This window comes from Canis lupus, chromosome 1 (assembly GCF_048164855.1).
Source record: "Canis lupus baileyi chromosome 1, mCanLup2.hap1, whole genome shotgun sequence".
Lineage (NCBI taxonomy): Eukaryota > Metazoa > Chordata > Mammalia > Carnivora > Canidae > Canis > Canis lupus.
In genome coordinates this window covers 40,796,658-40,820,065 of record NC_132838.1, presented here as the reverse complement: position 1 = coordinate 40,820,065, position 23,408 = coordinate 40,796,658, and the positions used below count along the sequence as shown (strand labels likewise).

Genomic DNA, 23,408 nt, shown 5'->3' with positions numbered 1-23,408 from the left:
CTAAGCCAAAGGCAGACACTCAACCACTGAGCCACCCAGGTGCCCCCAAAAGTTCAGGTGAATACACTCAAAGCATCCCTTAGTGGTTGAGCAGGGCAGTTCCAGTCCTGTCAGGCCTCTAACGATGGCTTCAGAAGGCACCAAGTTACCTTCATTCTCTCTCTCAAGTTTTTATTGCAGCTTCCTCTTTCTCAGGGCATCTTCCCCATCCTCCTCTGCTCTGTGAGAAAGGAGCAGTTCACCTCCTCATTCCTTCTTTCCTGTGTCCATTCATCCCAAGCTCTGCTGAGGTGCCGCAGACCCAGCAGTGAACAAGGCAGGCGGGGGCCCCTGACCTCCCAGAGGGTGTGACCTAGGGGGCAAGAGGATGGTGCAATGGGTTTTACCGTGCAGTGTGGTGAGTGCTGCATCTGGAAGGGGCACCCAGGGTCCCTGACCCAGCCCTGGTGAGGGGCAGTTTGGATTTCCAGAAGGTTTCCCTGGAGCTGAAGCCCAGGGCCTGGAACTCAGGGAGTGGGCCTGGCACCTGGGCAAATGCTGGTTTCGTTGATCTTCTGGAATTGTCTGGCTTTCCTTATGGGCCAGAGGTCGTATTTTTGGTAACTTTAAACTGTGGCTGTCAGATCATGGTAGGATACTTGGTGGCAGATAGGACAGAGGAAACACAGTCAGAGCAGAAGCTGGAAGACAATCCCTTAAAACGGTATATAGGGCGCCTGGGTGGCTCAGTCAGTTGGACTTAGGACTCTTGGCTTCCACTGGGGTCATGATCTCAGGGTGGTGGTATGGCACCCTGTGTGGGGCTCCATGCTCGGCCTTCTCCCTCCTCCTCTGCCCCTCCCCCTGCTCGAGAGCCTGTGCTCACTCAAATAAAGAAATAAAATCTTAAAAACAAACAAACAAACGCAATATAGGTCCTTGATTTTGATATGGTAAAATAAACCCAAATGCAAATGGCAGTTCCAATGTGGATGTGTATTTTGGGTGTTGTGCGCTCTAATACCTGTGTGTGTGCTGCTCATTTCTTGTTTCTCATAACTAATGAGACCAGTTTTCATCCAAATTAACTCAGTTTTGTGAATTATAAGCATCACCTAGCGGAGACTTGATTTCCTCCAAAGCCAAAAAAGTTTAAGAATTTAGGATTCCTTGGTCTCCAAATTAAGACCAACAATATCTCTTGCTCTTTGATTTTTCTTTTTCTCTTGAGGGGAACATTACTTTGATTTATTCTTGCCATTTAAGTGTTGATGGAAGATGCTTAGAAGAAACCATTAACTTTAATGAGTTAAAATATCAATTGTGATCAAACTTGCTCTGCTTTATATTTTGTTTTTTACTCTTTGCATCCTTTTTGACATTTAGGAAATATGTGGGTTCCTAGCACAGAGTAAAATGAGACTTAGAGGGAAGCAGATGAGCACTCCATGTTTTAGATTATCTAGGTTTTTCTCCTCTTTGATTTGCATTTATTGAAATGAGATAATTGTAATGCAGAATAGTATTTGGGATCCTGTTTTCCTGGCTGCCTAGTAAGAAAGTGACCACAGGTTCTTTAGGAGCTGCTCTAATTGTATCTATGCAATTAGATGTCTAGATTATTTTCTTCAATCTCTGAAAGGGAGAAGAGACTGGGAATTTCTTGCTTCAGTTAAATTATGAAAAACCACTTGAAGTAACTTAAATTGCTTTTCAGTTGTTAGAAATTAGTGATTAAAAACCTAAACAAAAGGAGCTTTAAACAAAATCTTTCTCTTCCTGACTTCTGGAATAATTTACTTGAAATTTATCCTGAAATTGTAAGAATTGTTTAAATAAACTGAATAGCTAGCTAACTAAAGCCTACCCCAATTCAATGATATTTGTGATGTCCCCCTGTCTTATTTGCCTTATAATATTTATTATCATTATCTGATTATCTTGCTTGTTCATCTGGGGAAGAAATGAAATCCAGGAAGGAAAATGGATATTATTACCTTTTCTGCCTAGAATGTTAGCTTCTTGAGATCAAAGACTTTATCTTGCTCACTGCTGAGTCTGTAGCTTTAGCACAATGCTTGGCACATAGTAGGGCTTTCAGAAGTATGAATGAACGAATGAATAAATATTTCCATTTGCAATAACTTTCCCAGGTAAATTATTATTATTTATTATGATTATTATTTTGCTATTATACAACAATACTGTGTACATAATTTGGATGCTGAACCAAAAAAATAAAAATAAATAAATAAAGTGGGATAGATCTAGGGATCAGGAACCCAGAGCTCAGTGGCAACATTTATGTGTGAACTTTTGGCTGGAAATATTGGATTGTACTTAGTGTCCATTTGTTGTGTGATAAGGTGAATTTAAGTGTTTGTAAGATACTAATGGTCCTTGAATTGGTTATTGAATAGAAGGCTATTTTGTGAGATAGCAATATTAGGCCTGAAAATATCCAGTTAGTGAATAAAAAAACAAACAAACAGAAATAGGGAGTTTGACACAAAATGGGCAATTAAATTGATAGAAATGGAATTGACATTTGAAGACTTAAAAAAATTAATCACTGGCAATTATTTTTCAAAACTTTTCCTCTTTGTTTCTTTGTTTCTTTCTTCTAAAACCCAGATTACTGTATAGGATAATTCTTTAACTCAGTACTAAGGAAATGGCAAATATATTCATATTATAGTCTTAATGAACTGAAGGTCACTTTAGCAGTGTGCTCTTTTTTGATATTAGGTCATTTTCTTTGGAAAAACTTAAGCACTTTACCAAAAGAATTTCAAGATTACTCTTCACATTTCAGTGAGGATGTGGTGAAATTGTACCGTTCAAAACATGAGAAACGAAGGTTCCCGGGAGACCGCTTGAGCACCAGGTTGAAGTTACAAAGAGTTGTTAGAAGACAGAATATAGCCATGTAATTCCCAGCCATCACCACTGGATTTTCTCAGTTATTTGGTCTGGTTGCTTTCTGTGTAGCAAAGAACCTGTATTTTTCTCTCATTAAGGTAAACTCTAAATTCTGCTTTGCCATGTGCTGAATGGGAATCAAACAAGAAGAACAGAGTTTAACCTTAAGAAACTTAATAGAATTGTATATAGAGAAATGGATCTTCTTGTCACAAGCACCTAACAATATGGCAAATCATGGGATGGATTTGACTGAACAGAGGCACTTGAAATGGCAGATGCCGTGACAAAGGGCCCTCAACCCTGGGGTCCCCTGGGCTAACGGGTGAGGCCAGACGCAGGCCAAGTTTCAACGGCGTCTGTAGTTCTTGTTTGAGAGTGAAAGGTATCCCAGGGAAACACCACAGTGGGGTTGGAAACAGAGTAAGATAAAAGTGTGCAGAGGAACAGAAAATGGGACTTCTGGGAGGTAGAGGAGAGCGCTAGCAGCACAGCGTGAAGAGCAAAGTCTGCCCAGATCACTTAAGTTCAGCCAGCACTTACTCAAAGAGGGATACAAAGGGTTAAATCCACCGAAGTTGGGTACACCAGGGAGGGGAACCTTGAATAATAGTTGGCTATTTAGCTTGAGAGAGGTGAACTTGATAATTCTAAAAAAATTCTCTTTGGTTGTGAACTGTCCATGCTCTTGCTCAGAAGTCACTGCTCCAAGCTTGGTTCCTGGAAGCCCTGGTGATTCAGGTGGTGAAGTGGCTTTAGGCTAAAATGGCCACTCAGTGCTATGTCTGCCTCTGGAATTCACCATCAATACCAAAAACACAAGTTTCTCAGAATCTACCTTCTGTCTCATAATCTCGTCTCCATACACCCCTGGCTCCCCTGGTCCCCAACCTGTGCCCAGTCAGGCCCCTTTAGCTGTTAACCCCCCACAGTGCATACACACAAGCTGTGGTATTCACAAAAGCACTAGTCCTGACTTTAGGGTAAGGGAGCTTTGCTGAGCTGAGATGTTGGACACCAGCAAGGCTCACCCACAAACCAAGGATCTGGCTTGAACGTATTGATTCAAATACATGCATTTGCAAGTTGTAGTGTGCCACATGTCAGGAACCTATATGTCACTTGAGACTAGGTGAAAAATAAAATATTAAATATGTATCAGTTATGGGTCTATTGTAATGTACATGGAAGTGCTTTGGAAACCTGAATGCCCTTAACCTTTTCTTGGTCACAGACCACTTTGAGAATCTAGTGAAAAACCTATACCCCTTCCCAAGAGAAATACACAGAGTATGGTAATACCTATAACATTTTGTGTAGAAGTTCAAGAAGTTCATGTATCTTCTGGTGTCATAGATTCTCTGACCTAAAGGGATTTAGAAATATAAAATCTTATTGTTTTTTTTTAAAGATTTTACTGATTTATTTGAGAGAGAGAGAGAGAGCATGAGCAGAGTGAGGGGCAGAAGGAGAGGGAAAAGCAGGCTCCCCGATGAGCAGAGAGCCCGACATGGGGCTCGACTGGCATCACCACCTGAGCCAATTGAGCCACCCAGGTGCCCCAGCATAAAATGTTAGTAAGAGTATTCTTTTCACATTTAAATGAACAGCAGAATGTAGAATTGTACATTTAACATGATCTCAATGACATACTACAAATAGGAAAGTATACATATATATAGAAAAGACAAGAAAGACATGCACTAAGATGTAAATAGTACTTATATTTGGATGGTGAATTTGTGATTCATTTTTTTTTCTTTGAATTTGTTGTATTTTCCCAGTTTACTGATGTTTTCACTAGCTCATTTTCACAAAAGTGGCTGTTTATTGTGACCAATTATGGAAATACTGGCCAGAGCTTTCAAAAACAAATTTAAAAAGACACTGTAGTGGTCATTCTTCTGGGTGTCTGTCATTCACAGCATTTACCCGGCTCTGGGATCTCGTGATCTGTACCACAGGAATCTTCCTCCTGGTCTTCCAATTGGTGCGAGGGTGGGGGCCTGACTCAGCTGAATCAATCAGTGTCTTTTCTCAAGATCTTTCTGAATTGTAACTAGCAAGGAGCCAGCCAGTTCCTCTGTGGTGACAGAAGCTGTGAGTGAGGTCTAGAAGCTTTGAGGCAGGGCGGGGACACACTTCCTGCTGGTCTGCAATGAGAGAGAGAGTGAGAGAAAGACAAAGAGACACCTCATAGTTCCTGGTTCCAGTTGCCTGTGAGTCCAGCTCACCCTAGTCCTTCTTACATTTTGGTTTTTCAATTCTTCCTTTGATTTATACCTTTATTCTTCCAACAAATTTTCTTTTTGTCTGAACTAGTTAGAGCTGGATTTCTGGCACCTGAAACCAGCAAGTCCACACAATTAACAAAAGTACATTTATAAGTACTCAAGAATAAAATTTGACCCAAATTGTGAAATAAGTGAAATCGACAATATTTCGTGATACAGAAAGTGGCTGATTCTGGGTGTCTGGCACGATGCAGGACAGAGGGAGCTCAAAACGCAGAGACAAATGGAGATTATTGGTGCAGATCCTTAGATCCTTCTGTTCATTTAGGAGGTAGAACTTGTCTTCTTGGCTCTAGGTAGAGACAAACAATAACGGGATTGTTCAAACCTTGGTTATAACCATAAAAGTTACAGGTCACTTCTCTCATTTATGAATATGATGCTTGGGATAAGAAATTTACAAGTGAATGAAAGATAAACGTATTTTCTAATTCAACGAGCTAGAAAACAATCCCTTCATCAATTTGGCAACGTGAAGATATCTGAGCTCTGCTAAAGAGAAACTCTCAGCGAATTGGTAGAGATACTGTGCAAGAATAATCAACTTTACAGATGAGTTTGTGCTCTACATAGCTAATTCCATTTCAACAAATATTTAACTCTGATGAAAGTAGTTAGAAATACTGGGTCATGGCTTAATTATTCTAGGAATATTTGACAATGAAGTTTCAAATGACCTGCTTAATTAAAATGTAAGTCATTTGAGCTAAAAGCTCCAACTTCAAGTCCAGTTCTGTATATAGCCTATGGAAAATTATATTTTCTAGGAGCAAATGTATGTTTTCCTGAGTTTAGAAATGGCCTGCCCTGGATAATGTAAGCAAGGCATGATAGAGCTAATTTCACCTTTGGAGGCTGGTTAGAGTGGTAAAGCCAGAGGGAAAGAATTTTGAGTTCACGTCCAAACCGACTATAAGATAATGAGACCTAGATTTAAAAAAAAAATCAACATACTATAACCTACATACTCTAATTCAAGTAAAAGATATGTTCACATTTCTTGGAGGCTGAGAGATATCATTATCACAATATTGAGACTTTGAGTCATCTGATCTTCCATGCCTTCCACCTGATCTTCCATGCCTTCCATGCCATGTCTTTATTCTAGATTTGAGATTTAATGCTATAGCTATAAAATTAGCACTTTAGGCAGGCAGGGCTTTCAAACTAGTTTTAATCTCAAGTGTTTATTTCATTGTGGGTTTTGATATGAATTACTAAACTACTTTTAAAAATTGTACCAATTTTATTCCCATCAGCAGAGTATTTCATCATGCCCTCTGTTCATCCCATGCATTGGCACACTTAACTTTGTCACTAAAGTACCAACAGTAACATTACATTGCTTCACTTCAAATTTCATTGATTATTAATGAAGATAAACATTTTCTCTTGTTTCTAAGCCTTCTGCAGAGCTAAGTTCTGAGAAGTAATATGTTCTTTGCATATGTTTACTCCTTTTATTGATTTATGTAAGTTCTTTATATAGTAATTTCAATCTTTTTTCTGCCATTTTGCCACAAATATTTCCTTATTTTATCTTACTTTATTTTAAAGTAGGCTCCACTCCCAGCATGGAACCCAATGTGGGGCTTGACCTCATGACTCTGAGATCAAGACCTGAGCTGAGGTCAAGAGTCAGACCCTTAACCAACTGAGCCAGCCACACGCCCCTCACTGTTTTTACATTGTGACACTTTTTTTTTTTTTAGCCTCAGCAATTCTCACTCTTTTTTTTTGTTATTTCTTCCATTGTGCTTACCTTTAAGGTCTTTCCCTATCCCCAAATCAGATACGTCTATGATTAGTGTTCACCCATACGCTATAACATAAATCTTGTCAATTCACTGGATTGGAGAGACGTGTGTGGGGTAATAGTGTGAAATCATTTAATTTTGAATAGTATGTTTTTCTTTATGCTATTTTAAAAAGAGAGAGAAAGGAGGGCAAAATGGGAAGGCAAATATCCATCGTCTTTGAGATCCCCTGGTGTTTGTTAAGTCTGAGTCTCTGTGTAGAAGAGGAAACCAGCAGTGACTTGCCTCTGCCCTCGGAGTGCTTCTGGGCTTCAAGTTAGTGTTCTGGCCAGAGTCAGGAAAATAGCTAGAGGCCTGGATTTGCTAACAACAGCCCTAGTGCAAGTTACAACGAAAACACGAATGTCTCCTATCACACCTGACCATCAAGTGGATTAGGTGCCTGGAAATCCAGGGATGAAATGAAGGGCAGTCTTTTTGGGAAGGGAGTTTAGTGGAGGAGGGGGGAGCCTGGGGACCCTGATTTCCGGCATCTTTTGCTTCTGCCCTCCCTCTTTCCTTCCTCTCTCTTATGCTCTGCCCCACCCCCCTCCTGGCCTGATGACTTGGACATTAATTTACAAGGAACAGAAAAGGGGACATTTTTATATTTCCTCTCAACCGATTTTACGTCCATAATCCAACTTCACTGTCATTTTTCTCTCAATTTCCCTGAAACTAAAATTTGTGTTAAAAGTGGAAGGTAGAACAAAGTAAAGATCAAAGTAGGTAAAATATATGTCTTCTGGTTGAATCTCCCCATGAGAGGCTGGTGTCTGGAAATAGAGCTTCAGAAATGCCCCTAAATGTGGAACAGCTGTTTCCTATTTGTTTAATCAAACTCTTAGGCTAAGAGTTCAAGTGTTACACTGCCCTCCACTCACAAGGGACCCTGCAGTTCTTAAGTGATAAACACATCTAGTGAATGAAGGAAAATGAAAATTATTTCCCATACTTTAGCCATGGGGGCATAATTTAGACAAAAGAGCAATAGAAATGGAATCAGAAGGTTCTAGAATCAGTCCAGCTAATAGGCCACTTAACAGCCTCCTTGAGCCTCAGTTTCTATATCTAATAGCAGTCTATCCATGGAGTTGATACAGCATATTCAAAAGCACATGATCTGGAGCTCAAAAGTGCAGCACAGTATGTTCAACTGAAATAAAAGTTTACCTGATTCCTAAACTATCCAATCAAATAAACTATACTTTGTATTTTAAATTTGTGAATTCTAAAATATTCATTTAAAACTATTTTAACATATATATTTCAATGCTAAGTATTACACATAAAATCCTCTTTGAAGGTGACTAAAGACTGGACATTGATCAGAGGTTAGCTGGCCAATACTAAGAAATATTTATAATTATGGAAACCTTTTACTGTTTAATCACTTTAGTGAAAGGGAGACTCTAGGTGTACAGGTTAATCATTTTCAGTGTGAGAATGGTAACAAACGATTCCTATATTTCCTGGGATATATGGTTGGCAACTTTGTTTGAGGCTGATGCTCATGAGCCTGAGGTCAGAGATCTGTTTTTAGGCCAATCAGTTTTGCAATATTTTCTACCGATATTGGTCTCAAACAGTCTAAGACAGGCAGGTTTCTAATCCATCATCTTTGCTCAAAAAATTAACCAGGCCACCTTACTGTCTGTATGTACTTAACTGGAAGTCAAAGAAAAATTAGTGTAAAACAAAGAAACTGCAAGACCTGGAAAGAAAAGACTTGTTTTAAGAAGAAACAAAATCAAACCTGAAAACTCTGTGTATTTTGGGTAAATTAGAGCCATCTTCCCAATCTTTTTTTCATATAAAAGCACATCTAGAATATAGTTTGATTTGTATAATAGCACTCTCATGTCAACAGGAGGGAATGTAGGATGCAGTCTCAGCCGCTTGTGGCCACACAGAGGGCTGAGGAGATTGATACAATGCCCATTAGGAACCTTGCCTCTGAGGACAATGAAATCCAGGAAGGGATGAGCAAGCTCGTGGGAGGCAGCACATCCACACATCTCAAACTGAAATCCTCTGACCACTAGGGCAGCTCTCTCTCACCCATTGCTCATTTATATCACTTGCATCTCTGTCCAAGCTGGACATAGCTGAGTTAATGTTATATTTTCCTTTAGCTCCTTTTGGTCTATTCAACTCAACAAATATTCACTCACCTTGTGTGGAGTGCTGTTGGTTGAAACCAGTCATGGAGCCCTCTGTAAGTTCTGTCTTCTGTGCTTCTCTAACCTCTTAGCCAACCCCTGTCCACTCCCCACACACATGTGGAGGTCTACAGAGTTTTGCCTTTCGGGCCTTCACCCATTATATAGTCAGAGGCAGAATTTCACTCAGATGTTGCCCATCTTCTCTGTGCCACCCATTGGCCAAAGCCAACTAAGAGGCAGCAGGCAGGGAGCCCAGGTGACATAATGCACAGGGCTCAATGTCTCAGAATTAGAGCCTGTGAGGAGGGGCGGTGAATGAAGGAGAGCTCTGGGTGGGCAAAGGGAGAGTAGTCAGCTCACCTGTTAACTGATTTAGAAAAAAAAAATGATTTTCTCATGTTTCTTTAATATTCTGAAGAATAGAAAGTCATTTCTAAACTACTGAGGGTCCCTCATTGTCCTTAGAATGAAATAACAATTCTTCCAAAGTCATTGGCAGTCAGGATCAGTTATATCTTGCCTTTTCCAATATGCATCCTGGCCTTGTCACTTAATGGGCTAATGCAGGCTCATTATTTAACTTCATGGAGACTTTATTTCCTATAACATACACAAGGTACAATACCTTTCTCATAGATCTGCTGAAAGATCAGGTCGTTGTGCTTCAGATCTGCCAGGCTATTTTTTATACAAAATCTGCTCTCCCTGGAAGGGGACGAATTCCACATGAAACCTCTCCCCTGTTCAAGTCTTCCCTCATCTCTTACCTTCTCCGTATTTAAGCCCCTATGCATGCTGATAAATTTTTGTACATTAAAAATATTTGGAGAGTACCCGAATCTTTTTCTAGTTTGGACTACCTTGCTGACAATATGGGATTTTTTTTTTTAAGATTTTATTTATTTATTCATGAGATACACACAAAGAGAGGTAGAGGGAGAAGCCGGCTCCCTGCACAGAGCCTGATGCAGGACTCAATCCCAGGACCCCAGGATCACAACCTGAGCTGAAGGCAGACACTCAACCACTGAACCACCCAGGTACCTCACAATGTGGGATTCTTACCTTCCTCCTACATCTTTGTCTGTTTCATTGTACTCACCTCATACTTACAGCTGCAGCCCGTGGTATGGTATTGCCTGAGGGTTATTATGACCGTCAAGCCACTGCATGAGGCAACTCTTGATTATCGAATCAGAACTTCATTCATGTTGTAATTATACAGCACACTCAGGAAAGATGATCTGATAAAGACTGATTGTAAACATACTATAGTAATTTAAAAATAATGGCAACAATACGAGAGCAGGTCCCACAGCTTGGGAAAGAGAATACCCTATGTGCACATTGTGTTTTAAATACGCTAACCGAGATGATTGCCTTCTGGGCCATTCTCCTGCAAAGCACTGAAAGAAAGTAAGCAGGTGTGGGAGAGAAATTAAGTTTGGAAAGACTTTGGGATTTCCTGAGTAAATTGTTATGGCTCCGGCTCCCCCTAGTGTGCTGAACAACATGGGTACCCCAGTGTGCAAAGGCTGAGTTGAAGCTCTGGAGCTGAGCATTTTTTATCTCTAGCCACCAACCTTACCTGAACAACTTGAGATCTCCATTTTGCCACTCTTTGCTCCCCGAGTGCGTAACCAACCACAGACGAAGTGGGGCAGGTGTTCTTTATCCAATCTGATTTGAGCACCAATCTTCATGGAAGTCGTGAATTGATTCGAGGCATCCAAATAATATTAACAAGTATTTTAAAATTACGAAGAGTTTCTACTTTCTCGTGAAGTAGGGGAATATAATTACGGTGCATAAGCAATTGAATTTAAATAAAATGTTAAATAGCTAAAAAAGGTGCATAAGCAAAACTGAAAGATGATTCCTTGTTTTTTTTGATTTCTTGCTTTTTTTTACTAAAAATGTTATTTGCCCCCACCTTCTATTTATCAAAGTGTTAATCATCTGCAAATATATTTTCCTCAAGCAGGATACATGGACCACTTGGAAGACCAAACACTGAACCATAGCAGAAGGAAAGCGCCTCTTCTAATGGGGGAAAAATGACACATTAAAGCAATGTTTCTTCAAGTGTAATCTCCAGAACACTAGTTCCACAGCTATTAATGGGTCTTACTTAATAAGGATTTCATGACAAATAGTTTTGAGAGATGTGGGGTTTGGCAATGATAAACTGATTTTTTTAAAAAGATTTATTTCTTTATTTCAGAGACAGAGAGAGAGAGAGAGAGAGAGAGAGCATGAGTGGGAGGGCCAGAAGGAGAGAGATTCCCAAGCAGACTCTATGCTGAGCATGGAGCCCGACATGGGGCTCGATCTCACAACAATAAGATCAACCACCTGAGCTGAAACCAAGAGTCAGACAATTAACCAACTGTGCCATCAGGTGCCTCAAGATAAACTTTTAAAGACTGTACTATTCTTCCAAACCTTTAGTGTGCTCTTAATTTTTTTTAAAGATTTTATTTATTTATTCATGAGAGAGAGAGAGAGGCAGAGACATAGGCAGAGGGAGAAGCATGCTCCATGCAGTGAGCCCGACATGGGATTTGATCCTGGGTCTCCAGGATCATGCCCTGGGCTGAAGGCAGGCACTTAACCGCTGAGCCACCCAGGAATCCCTTAGTGTGCTCTTAAAACACGACTGTACTGTGTGGCACTGTGAACCATACAGCATTTTCCAAATTGTTTAACACAATGATTTCTTTTTTCATGCCTATCTCAGACACTTGGTTTGTGAATGATCTTTTGGAAATATGCTCTAGATTAGAATTTCATTAACCTTCAATCAAATATGGAGAAAAAAATAAGAAAGTATGCCAGAGAAGGAAAGGAGATGGTAAATTTGATATAAGCAGCAAATAGAATGGCTGTAAAGAACTTTATGATCTGTGGAAAATTAGTTAACACCACAGATTTAGAGTCCTATAATGACAGTCCTGTAATGGAGTGAGAAGGATTAACTATGCTGGACACATCACCAGCCTACGAAATCATTACTAGATTTCTCCCCAAACGTCAAAGCGGTGATGCCATTTTAATAATGAGAAAGACTCCAGAAAGTACAGTACCCCATTCTATCGGGTTTTCAACCTTTAGTAAAACTTCTCTTGTGTACAACCTGTACTAACTGACATGGATTAGGTTCTTTATCATGAACAGGATCACAGATACACCGGGTACTTTAAAGAAGTTAGAAGATGCTTGTATTTAAAAGCCGAGTTAGAGAAGATTCCTATAATGCAGAGCTACACAAACTCTTCCCAAAGGGACTGTTAGAGAAAGCTGGAAATCCATAAAGGGGTTTGTTTTGGATAATGGCATGGGATAAGGATACTGACTCATGTCCACTAGAATGTGCCTATTCCTATTGGCTCCATTCAGATTTCTGAAGTACTGCTTTCCATGGACTCATTGGCATGTTAGGTAGCAACATGAGCAGACGTGAGGGGTTGGGGGACCAATGGACCTAGAATTGGGTGTAATTGTAGGCTCTCTTGCTGAGGACAGACTGTTTTGTGAAGAAAATGAACGTTCATCAGCCCCAAACGGATTGTGTCTTAGCATATGGGGGTCGGAGGATGGGACAAAGTTCATCCCAGAAGCAACCCTTGGTTTTCAATGGCCCTCCTATTTTCCAGCTGGGCTGATTTCAGGCATGGAGAGGTCAAGTGATTTACTTAAGCGCCCAGTGAAAGAGAGCAGCTGGGAGGTGAACTCGGGGACTTTGCTGGTGTGCAGCCTGTGCCCTAATCAGTCAACAGCTCTGCTTCCAGGTTCTAGCCCCTTCTCTAGCTGCACCACGCAGCCAGCATGCTGTGTCTGGCGCGGCCGACCTCCCGGCTGTCTCTGCTCATGACTGGAAGAGGAGGCGTGTTACAGGTCAAGTCTGAATGTTCTGGCAGCACAGTGCAAGGCAGATTGCTCCATGCCTGCTCAAAGCATACAGTGTCTGGAGAAAGCCAGATTGAAGATAGCTAAACTCACACGCCAAGATTCCAAAGGAAAAACTTAGCTCACATTTTTCCTTTGCACGGTGATTTTTCTTCCCTTCCTTTTTTTCTCCCTCCCTCCCCCCGCTTTTTTAAGGGAATCCCCATGTTTACAAGTTGAAATCCAAAGTGCACAAGTGGTCAGTTCACAATTCTGTGACCCATGAACATCTGTGGGCTCGGGTGTTCCTCGGGAATCAGCAGTGCGGGGAGCTGGGAGCCAAGCCTGCCCTACGCAGAAAGGAATTCTCTCGAATAAGTGAAGCAGTCAGGGAGGGAAGAGGCCTGGGAGCTCTCAGGGCCTGGGTACTCTCTAGCTCTGGTTTTCTGGGGGCATGTCCGCACTCGACTTCCACTAGTTTTATGATCTGCATTTGACTTTATTTTTTGAGGCAGGACCTTCTGAAACTCCTTACAGGACGTAGAATATGAATCATCATTTTGCTTTTAAGAGAAATACAACTCTATGACCTAAGAGGGGCAAAATGTGGCCCCAATCTAGAAACTCTTAGAACTTCTGTCTTTTGGGAGAAAAATCTAAAATGAAACATGTTTATTTCAACACCTGTGTCTGAGACCCTAGGTGATTGTGGGGTCTCCCTCTGTGGGAGGTCCCCAGGCCCCACACCCAGGAAAGCCACATGATGTGGCAGGTGGTCTGGACGTGGCTGAATGTGCCTTATCCTTTGCCCGGATTTCAGTCAGTAGAGGGACTTGGACTATATCATCATTCCCAAGTTTTGATTTGTTCAATGTTCAAAAGGTAATTAAACCCTCAATGGAAAAAATGATGTATTTGTGTTTGTCTGGACCTTCGATTCCTGACATATAAAACCTGGCCAGAGGACCACCGAGCCCCCACTGCTCCAGGGGTCTGGGATTTTAGCTCATTTTTCTCCTAGTCAAAGATGAGCTCCTCTGCTCTAACTTCTCTGTTATTATCTGGGTGTTCTGAGAACTTTGTCCCCACAAAATTCCTATGTTGAAGTCCTAACACCCAGCACTTCAGAATGTGGCTTTATTTGGAGATAGGGCCTACATAGGTGTAATCAAGTTACAGTGAAGTCATTAGGGTGGGCACTAATCCAATACGAGTGGTGTCCTTATTAAAAGAAGAATTCGGGTACACAGGTGAGGCTGTGTGAAGACAAAGGGAGAAGACGCCCAGGTACAAGCCAAAGAGAGGCCTTGGAAGAAACCCACACTGCCGACATTTTGCTCTCAAACTTCTAGCCTCCAGAAGTGTGAGAAAATAAATTTCTGTTGTTTAAGCCGCTTAGTCTATGGCACTAAACACACTGAGCTCTACCACGATGACTTTTCTGAGCCGTGAAGGAAGTTTTATGTGTTTTTCTTAACAGACTCCCGATACTGGTTTTAGCCAAAAACAGGCTTTTCTTTTGTAGGATATTCAAAAGACTTAAAAAAATTATTTTCTTATCAGATGTGAAGTTATTTTAGTAAAATAAATCCTCTTTGCTTTTACTTGAAGAGAATTTCATCATTTTGACCCACAGAACAATTGTTCTGAATGCTTATGGACCATTGCTCTGCCTTCTGAGAAATACTACCATCATCCACAAAATTCATTTAAAGCCAAATAGTCCACTGGATGAACTTTAACAGCACAGTCATGAAGAACTTCAGACTAAACAAGCAGCTCTGGGGTGGGGGTGGGGGGGCATGGTCTGAGTTTTCTTCAGTACTTTTGTCTTTAAAGATCACCTAGAGTCAAATGTCACGTGACTACGTTACAGAACAAATTAAATGATAAAGAAAGGTAACCATTTGCCACTTGCTCAAGGTTCAGACTCTTACTTAAAGCATGTGATTACCAAAATGGGGTTTTCTTTCATTCAGTACCAAGATTCTGATTCTTTCCTTTTACGAAACAGCCACACGTAGTTGGCATGTGTTGTCCACTTGCTAGAAAGCCTGGGGCCTCCCTGACTCTGCAAGTCCCTTTTGATGCAGCTGTGAAATTTCACAGGAAGAGGGTTTCTGGACCAAAACTACTTGCTTGGTAGGTGAGAATCACCCTGCTTTTAGGCTCTACCTGTCAGAGAGATCAGAGTACATGCTAAGAGGCATGGTGTGGCATCTCCTTCCTTGCCTGTGTTAGGGAAGATGTGCAGCAGAGACACCTGGCATTGGGGGTTGAGGGTTCTGTTGAAGCCCCCCAACACCAAACCAACCAGTGCACATGGAGGTCAAGTCAGCTGCTTGGGATTGTATATACACAACTAAATGAATTAAGGCCTAACTCTAGTTTATTTTTTCAGCCAGCTTTTTGGTGTCATCCCATTATAAGAGTTTATGGACTTAAAAAAATACATTTTTCTAAAGAAAAAAAAACACATCTTGATGGAAAAAGTTTATCCACTTAGGAAGGCAGAGGGCGCTGTGAAGAATGGCAGGTACTTTTATTTCTGGCTCTCAACAGAATGGAAAAAAAATTAGACTTATTTATATTCATTTATTTAAATGGATAATGAATAAGTTAAGGAACACTTCATCTCAAACACAGATTGCTTTTATTTTAGCTAAGCTCATGTTTCAGTTCCATATATATTTTTGAATTTCCATCCATGTCAAACACCATTTTTTTCTTTCTTCTTAAAAAAAAAATTTACAAGCACTTTTACGGCACTCAAGGAAAGTAGGCTGAAGGTTCATAATAATAATTTTCCTTTTAAAAAACATCCATCAGACCAAAATAAAATCATTTTAATTAACTCTTTCCTGAGTAACTGAAACCTTGGAATGTGCTGAAAGGTTATAATAAATAAGGCAGTCAAAGATCAACCAGCTTAAAATGTATTTTTTAAATTAAACTATGTAAAATGTACAATATATTTCATGAAGTACAAACTGCGTTGGGCTCGGGGCCAAAGAAATGTTGTCATGTGTGCCAATAAACTGATGAAGTGCCTGGACTTTTAGGACTTGGAGGCTATTTGTTGGGACAAAATAACAGTAAGGCCCCACAAGTGAATCTGTCAGCATCTTTTGTTGTGATGTTGTCATGATCACTGCTGACAATAAATGCCTTTAAACACCCAGGTAGAAGTGCTCGTGTGAACTTACACTAGGATGATGCATTTTTAAAATGACCAATGGTCCTGATATTCTGACACAAGCAGAGAACACTAAGCTGATTCAATTTTATTTTCAGAGAATGAGCTTGCACAATATGTAAACGAATTATCATTCTTTATATGCGATTTCATAGAAATGACTCACAATGTACCAGGCCGTCGTTCTTGGTTTTGTTTTTAATATGACAGCTGTTCTCTGCATTGCTTTTTAAGGTATGCCTAATGGTAGGGCCCTGGTCCCTCTAAACAGGACAAAGGATATTTCCTCTTCTAAGAACATTTTTCTTAAGCACGTCTCTACCCCAGTTCTCTGAGGCAGAAAGGAGGCCCACCAGTGGCCAAATGCTGGACTTTGTGCCTCTGTGGTCTCAGCCTTCACTGGACTCCTGTGGGGTGGAGCCTTCTTAATACATCTCATGATAAAGTAGCTTTAGTGCACACTCGACAGGTTCCAAATGACTTGCTTTATATCTTGGCTACCATCCAATTTTAGTGAACGAAGAAAAAACTCTAGAGAGACTTGTTGGTTTCTGAAAAGTAGAAAATGTGTAGCTTGTGTAAAGTCAGTCTTATTTACTATTAAGTATTCCCAACTCACACTTTTCTAGTGCTCTTAAAGGGCTGGCTTGAGGGGAGAAAACATGAAGGAGACAAAATCTGTTGCAAGTATCCTGCCTACTGTCACCACCTGCACCCCTGCTTCTCAGTTGGCTGTAGGCGATCCACCCAGGAATAAAGGTATATTCAGGGCTGGGGGATTAAAGATGAAAACCTTTTAGAATTCGAAGACTCACGGGATCATGAATTAGTGGCAGATGATGGGAGAGAAACGGGAAGAAGAGATATTTGGAGCAATGGAACTGCACAACGGCTGCGCAGACCACTCTGGGGGCGGACAGCTACTCATTGAGCTGGTCAGGTAGTCTCTTACCGGAAGCTCTTGCTTCTTCTCTTCTTGATGTCTTAGTAAGGGTTTTCAGGAAAGAGCTGCTTCCATAGGAAATGGGGCTGTCGTTTCACTGCTGCCTGAGTAGAACTCAGTACCCCTTTTTACCCAAACCAGGTGCCTCTCAAGGGATCCAAGGTGAAAGATGCTAGTTACCGTGGGACCCAACTGGGCCGGGGGTATGCCTAGATTATGCATTGTCTGTGGAGGGCTTAGAACTTCTGCCACAGGAGTCACATGCCAGAGCTAAACTGGGTCCTGCGTTTCCAGTGAAAGCAATGCCAGGGAGAGAGATGTTTCATACTGGGTGCAAAGAACACAACCAGACCTGGTATTTCCAGAGCTGATCTGCCTCACCTACACTCTTCCTTACACAGTAAACTTTCTTTTCCCTGCAATGCTACTTTGATATCAGTCAGAATGGTGCTTGGGAAGGGAGTGTCTCAATGGAGCTTGCCATGCACCTTGACCTTCGAAAGTACTCAAGGCTCTGGATGGGTTGGGGGTACGGGAAAAGCATACTTGCTCTTTCGGAAAGATGTATGCTGCCCTCAGTGAAAGTGTCCCCTGATTCGGACCAGAAGCAGAATTCTACCCATGGGGGTGGAAACCACTCATCCAGGGGCATTCCCCCCTCTTGAGGTCCTTACCAGTCTTAGCTTCTCCTTAGATCCTTCTAGAGTGGATTCCCTGGTTTCTGAAGTGGTTTTGTATTTCTACCAAAATAGATGTCTGGATGTTACCTACCACTGAGGTAATATTTTTACAAGTCATTCTACAAATGATAAGTTACTGGGCTATGGGCTGTATTTCTCTCCCTCCTCTCATTATACTAGAGGGAAAAGCTATGTTATGATGAGATGCCCTGGGATGGTGCCATCTAGTGTACCTGGGAAGGACCCAAGGAGCCAGGAAGACACAATGCAGTTCGACAAAATAAGACCCGCAAAACCGGGCATCTCCCAATGACCCCAACATGTGGGAATGTTTTGGTCTTTTTAATGCAGCTGAGCATTAATTTAGTTCCTTAATGATTTTTCTCCCCCCCAACCCCCACAAAAGAACTTTCTGGAAAAGGGAGACACAGCCAGTGGAGGCAACACAGTGCTGGCATCACCTCTTATAAATATCTTCTAGCCACTTCTCATCGTCTTGGTTCTCGTCATCGATCGGCTCCTCAGTTTCCAGTGGAGTTGGAATAAAGAACTGGGGTCTCAGGGGGGGCCTGCTGACATGGGACTTGAGTCCAAACTTGCGCTTCAGCAAGTGGAACTGCTCTTTGACGTAGTGGTAGAATTCATACTCATATCTCATTCGCTGGTAGAGAATCTGCACGGCCTCAGGGGAGGGGACAGTCTTCTTCACGGTCACAGTCATGTTTCCAAGTTTCCTATGCTCTGGAAAAGAACCGGGTTGCACATGAGCAGTCGTCTCTAATGCTTTTGCTCAAAAGGAATAAGGACAACGCCCCGCATTACATGCCTAAGACTGGCAGCTCCTAGAGAAAGAAACTGCAGAGCTCGTGAAGAATAGAAGGGAAAAATGGGTTCCCAACAATATTTAGAAAGATTTCACCATTTTCTAGGAGTTAATATCAACATTAGTTGACTAAACATAAATGATCCGGCGTTCTTTCCATGGGAGGCGAACTATGTAATTTGATCACAATTCAGTTATAAACAAATGATACATTCTTTTGAACAGCAAAATCTACCCAGTTTCCTTTTTTACTTCCTGTTACACACATCAAGGGCTTTACTTTCAGGAGGATGCATAGGAAAGAGCTCTCACCACTTTCTAATCATCTTGTTTTTTCTTTTAAAGTATTAATATGTACTATTGACAGTTTAATTTGGTATAAAATTTGTTTGTGCTTCATTATTTCAACAGGACATCTTTATTTTTCAAGAAAAATAAAGAAGAACTACTAGATTCCTTAAAATATGATGTTAACTGTTGTGAATTTTGAATGCTTTTAAAGTTGTGGTAAATTATAACTAAAATCTGCATAGTTTTATATTAATGACTACTACTACTAATGTTATACGTATTTTACATGTAATGCCTAACAAAAATGTATATATGTATCACAAAATTTTAACCCTATTAAAGTGTACATTTCAGTGGCATTAATTACATTTATAATGTGGTGCAAACATCATCACTATTTCCAGAATTCTTTCATTGCTCCAAACAGAAACGAAACTGCACACCCATTAAACTCCTTCTAACCCTCCCCAGGTAACCTCTAATCTACTTTCTGTCTAAGAATTTGCTTTCTTAGGTACCTCATATAAATGGACCATGTAGTATGTCTTTTGCGTCTGGCTTTTTTTCATGTAGCATATGTTTTTCACGTTTTCAAGGTTCATCCACATTGTATATTTATCAGTATTTCATTCCTTTTTTGAATGAACAGTATTCCATTGTATGGATATGCCACAATTTGTCTATCCATTTATCCATTGATGGAAACGAGATGTTTCTACTTTTGGGCTATTGTGAACTTTTGTACGTAAGTATTTGTTTGGGTCCCTGATGTAGTTCTTTTGGGCATCTACAAGGAGTGGAATTGCAGGCTCATGGTAATTCTGTTTAAATATTTGAGGAACCACCAAACTATTCTCCTCAGTGGTTGAACCACTTTACACGTCCACTGCAATGTATGAAGGTTCCAATTTCCCCAAATATTATTCTATAATTCTTATTTTAATGTTAAAAAATTATAGCCATCCCAGAAAAGTGTGAATTTGTACCCCGTTGTGGTTTTGACTTTTATTCTACTAATGACTGATGATGCAGAGCATCTTTTAGTGTGCTTGTTACATTTGTGTATCTTCTTTGAAGAAATGTCTAGTCAAGTCCTTTCCCTATTTTGGCATTGGATTGTTTAAATTTTCATTTTGGAAGTTATAGTTCTTTATAGGTTCCAAATATTCTGCATATATATCAGATAAATGATTGGCAAATATTTTCTCCCAAATCATATGTTGCCTTTTCACTGTTGGTAGTTATTTTTGATGAACAAAAGTTTTTAATTTTAGTGAAGACCAATTTATCTATTTTTTTCTTAGATGGTGTTATGTTAAAGAAATCATTGCCAAACCCAAGATCATGAAAATTTACCATATTTTCTTTTATCATATATTTTAACTAAAACTTTTGTCATCAAATTGGAATAGGTATATTATTTACCAAACATAACTCCAAATGGCTGCTTCTAAAATCAGATTCATCACCTGACAAAGGCATGTCATTTTTTAGGCTTTTTGAAATACCTTCTGAAACCTCCAATAGCAATCCTAATTTCTGAAGAAATTCTCAGAAGAAAAATGGCCTCATTGAAATAAAGGTATTGTTTTTCCAACTGAGTCTTTGCAATCCACATGTGGGCATATGAGTTCTAGAATTTTTGTTAAAGAATTTGGCATAATCTCTTCTAAAACAGGTTTATGACAGAACATTCTATAACATTTATCTTCTCTGTATATATTAACTATAGCTAATCTGAGGTGAGACACGTTAACATGTCTATCCCTTTGGGTTTTCAAAACACAGAGTTTAAAAAATTGGTATTAAGGGCAGACAAGACACAAGAATTTTAAGTTAAACACTGAAAGGCACAAGAAACATAATTCACTCATTTCTAGATTCCTACAATCCCTTCCTCTTGAAGCACTCTAAATTGTGTGGCATTTTGTTATTTCATACCATAAAAAAATACTAGGGTTCTTGTGATTTTCAAATAAACTCTTTAGTTAACCTATTTGGTCCAACCTGGTCCAAAAAGAATGTAAAGAATTTTTCAAAAATACATATGCTACAATTAGCTAAATAGTTAGGAACAGGACAAAGGGAGAATGAGGGTTGGAAGTTTGGTATTAATGGTAACAGCTTTCACCCCATTTGGAAGGATCTCCCTAGAGCACTGCTCCTACTTCTTGCCCAAGTCCCTCTTTCAGGTGGGGTGGGCCAGGTACCAGGGCCAGAGGAGTTTCTCTGCATTTTGGGGAAGGGGTTGAGATGCCATCCCCTCTGGAAAGAGTATGTCTGCCTGCTGAGACTTTACACCTTCCTGCAGAGGAGGTGAGGGCTTCCAACCATGCCTGTGACTTGGTGGGCAAGTCTGTCAAAGTCAGGATGGAATATGATCAGCCCACTTCTCGCACATAGGCTGCATCTTCCCACCCAGCTCAAACTGGTAATAAAATTGACATTTGGATCTCTGCCTCCAATGTCTATCTCTCAATTAGTTTAGAACCCAGAAAAAAAAAAATAGAACCCAGGCAGGGGGAAATGAGTGGTATTTGTTAGTCTCTCAAACCCCAGCATCAAGTAACATAAAATGCACATTGTGAAGTCCTAAGCACTTGGGCAAGAGGTGGGTTGAGAGTGCAGCCCTAAACTTTCTAACAACAGAGAATTTAACATTGTGAGCTGCACTTCATTTTCACCAATCTTCACATCCATTCCTAGTTATAAAGCACAGAGTAATATCTTCATGAATTTTCATAAGAAAAACTGTCACAAAAATGGGCATCATTTTAATAACGCCCTTCAAGTATTTTCAGCCATGAGTTTCCTGGGTGAAAGAGAAAAATGGCACATCCCAGGTACTCAACTCAGGCTTGATCAGGGAATACACTCCAGAGTAGAGGCTCTTAACTCTCCTGAAAACCTGATTAAAGCTCATGCTCGGAAAGACAGGGAGCATATACGGGCTTCCAGAAGCCCATATATGAATATCTTAGGCAATTTCTTAAAAGAAATCAGACTGCATTTCCTTCTACGATCTTTCATATATCTTATTTATTCTAGTAAGTATTAGTTCTGGTATGATTGATAAATAGTGGAGTTAGCTATTTTATGTGTTGGTCAGGTATATTATATAGTCATTCACACTGCAACAGCAAAAACAGAAGGCCTTGTATTTACATTTTATGAAAAGGGAGGGGTTAACAGTGCCTGGAACTTAAACAGAAGGCCCTCCTACCCCATTTTGGAGGAAGATCCAAAGAAATAAGCATTGTGGAACCTACATCTTTGAAAAGAAGTGATTGAAGATCTGCTCTATTGCGGGGCCTCAAAGCTCTTTAAAGTTGAAACACAATTTTCCTAAAAATGATACACAGCAAGTGTAGTCACTGACCACAAAACCACCCAAGAGAAGCGCCCCCTGAATTGTTATCCTAGAACCAGGTAACCTCTTAGACTAGCCTTCAAGATAAACTGGAGAAGATAAAATGTCAAGTTGCTGTAAAGGGCTATTAACATCAAGCCAGCAAAATTTTGGAAGATTTAAAAAAAAAATGATAGCATGATGGAGTTACACATTTCCTTCTTTGATTAGGATTAGGTAACTGGGTCAATTGCTATAAAGCTACTCCTAGGTCATTGCAGCAAAACTCTCTTCCCTGCATGCTTTCCTCTAGAGCTGAGGATGGGTGATTTGGTGGGTGGGCAGAGCAGGTAACCGTCTGTCAAAAGTAACAGCGTGTCATTCAAGGACAAGTGAAAAGAACCAGGTATATCCACATCATTAATTAGCTGATTTGGCAAGGAGTGGTGACGGTCTCAGCTAGCTAAGCCTGATCTGTTGTGCTGTATTTTTATAGGAACAGCTACATCGAATGTGTGCTACAGTTGTCCTAGTTTCCTTCTAATTGCTCCCTTTCAACTCCCCATACCCAGACCTCTTTCTCGGCCTGTCCTTTCAGTGTCAGTGCTCTTGGCTGCTGGTCTAGCCCTCCCCTCCTCCCTCTTACTCTCCAGTGGTGTCATCTAAACCCTCTACCCTTAGTTTTCATACCACTGTGGACACAAAATCAGAAGTTCATAGGAAATGATTACAGCTCCCCACCTCCTTTTGTTTCCCATGGAGCTGCCAAATTTAAAAGGAAGGTGATTGATACTGCCAGAGGATGGTGTCATGGTCAGAAATAAGTGCTTTGTTTTGTGAAAGGAGAAGCAAAGTTCAGACTCAACTAATACTATCATGAACATCTATTAGAGGTTTGGATTATGCCCATATGCATGTTATTTTATTTAATATTTTCAATAAACCTATGAGGTGTTCTGACCCTCAATTTTGCAGATGCAGGGGCGGGGGGGGGGGCAGTGTACAAATTCTGGGAGATTAAATGACTTACTCAGGGTCACACTACTAGTAAGTAAGCGACGGGGCTGGAATCTGAGACTGGA

At 40.5% G+C, this 23,408-nt stretch overlaps 1 protein-coding gene and 1 long non-coding RNA gene across 3 annotated transcripts in view; one reads left to right on the top strand and one right to left on the bottom strand.

Annotated features, from left to right (window-relative positions):
* Positions 1-23,408, top strand: part of LOC140634025 (uncharacterized) — a 76,649-nt gene that overhangs the window by 12,053 nt on the left and 41,188 nt on the right. The gene's annotated exons all lie outside the window — the stretch shown is intronic.
* Positions 15,681-23,408, bottom strand: part of UST (uronyl 2-sulfotransferase) — a 291,838-nt gene continuing 284,110 nt past the window's right edge. The window contains exons 8-9 of one of the 2 annotated variants that reach the window (XM_072827353.1): positions 18,325-18,604; positions 15,681-16,791 (exon numbers count right to left, since the gene is read on the bottom strand). In XM_072827353.1, the coding sequence (XP_072683454.1) occupies positions 16,692-16,791; positions 18,325-18,604 (380 nt within the window). In that variant the 3' untranslated portion in view covers positions 15,681-16,691. Of the gene's footprint in view, positions 18,605-23,408 lie in introns of both variants that reach the window. The other variant, XM_072827364.1, reaches the window with a different exon arrangement.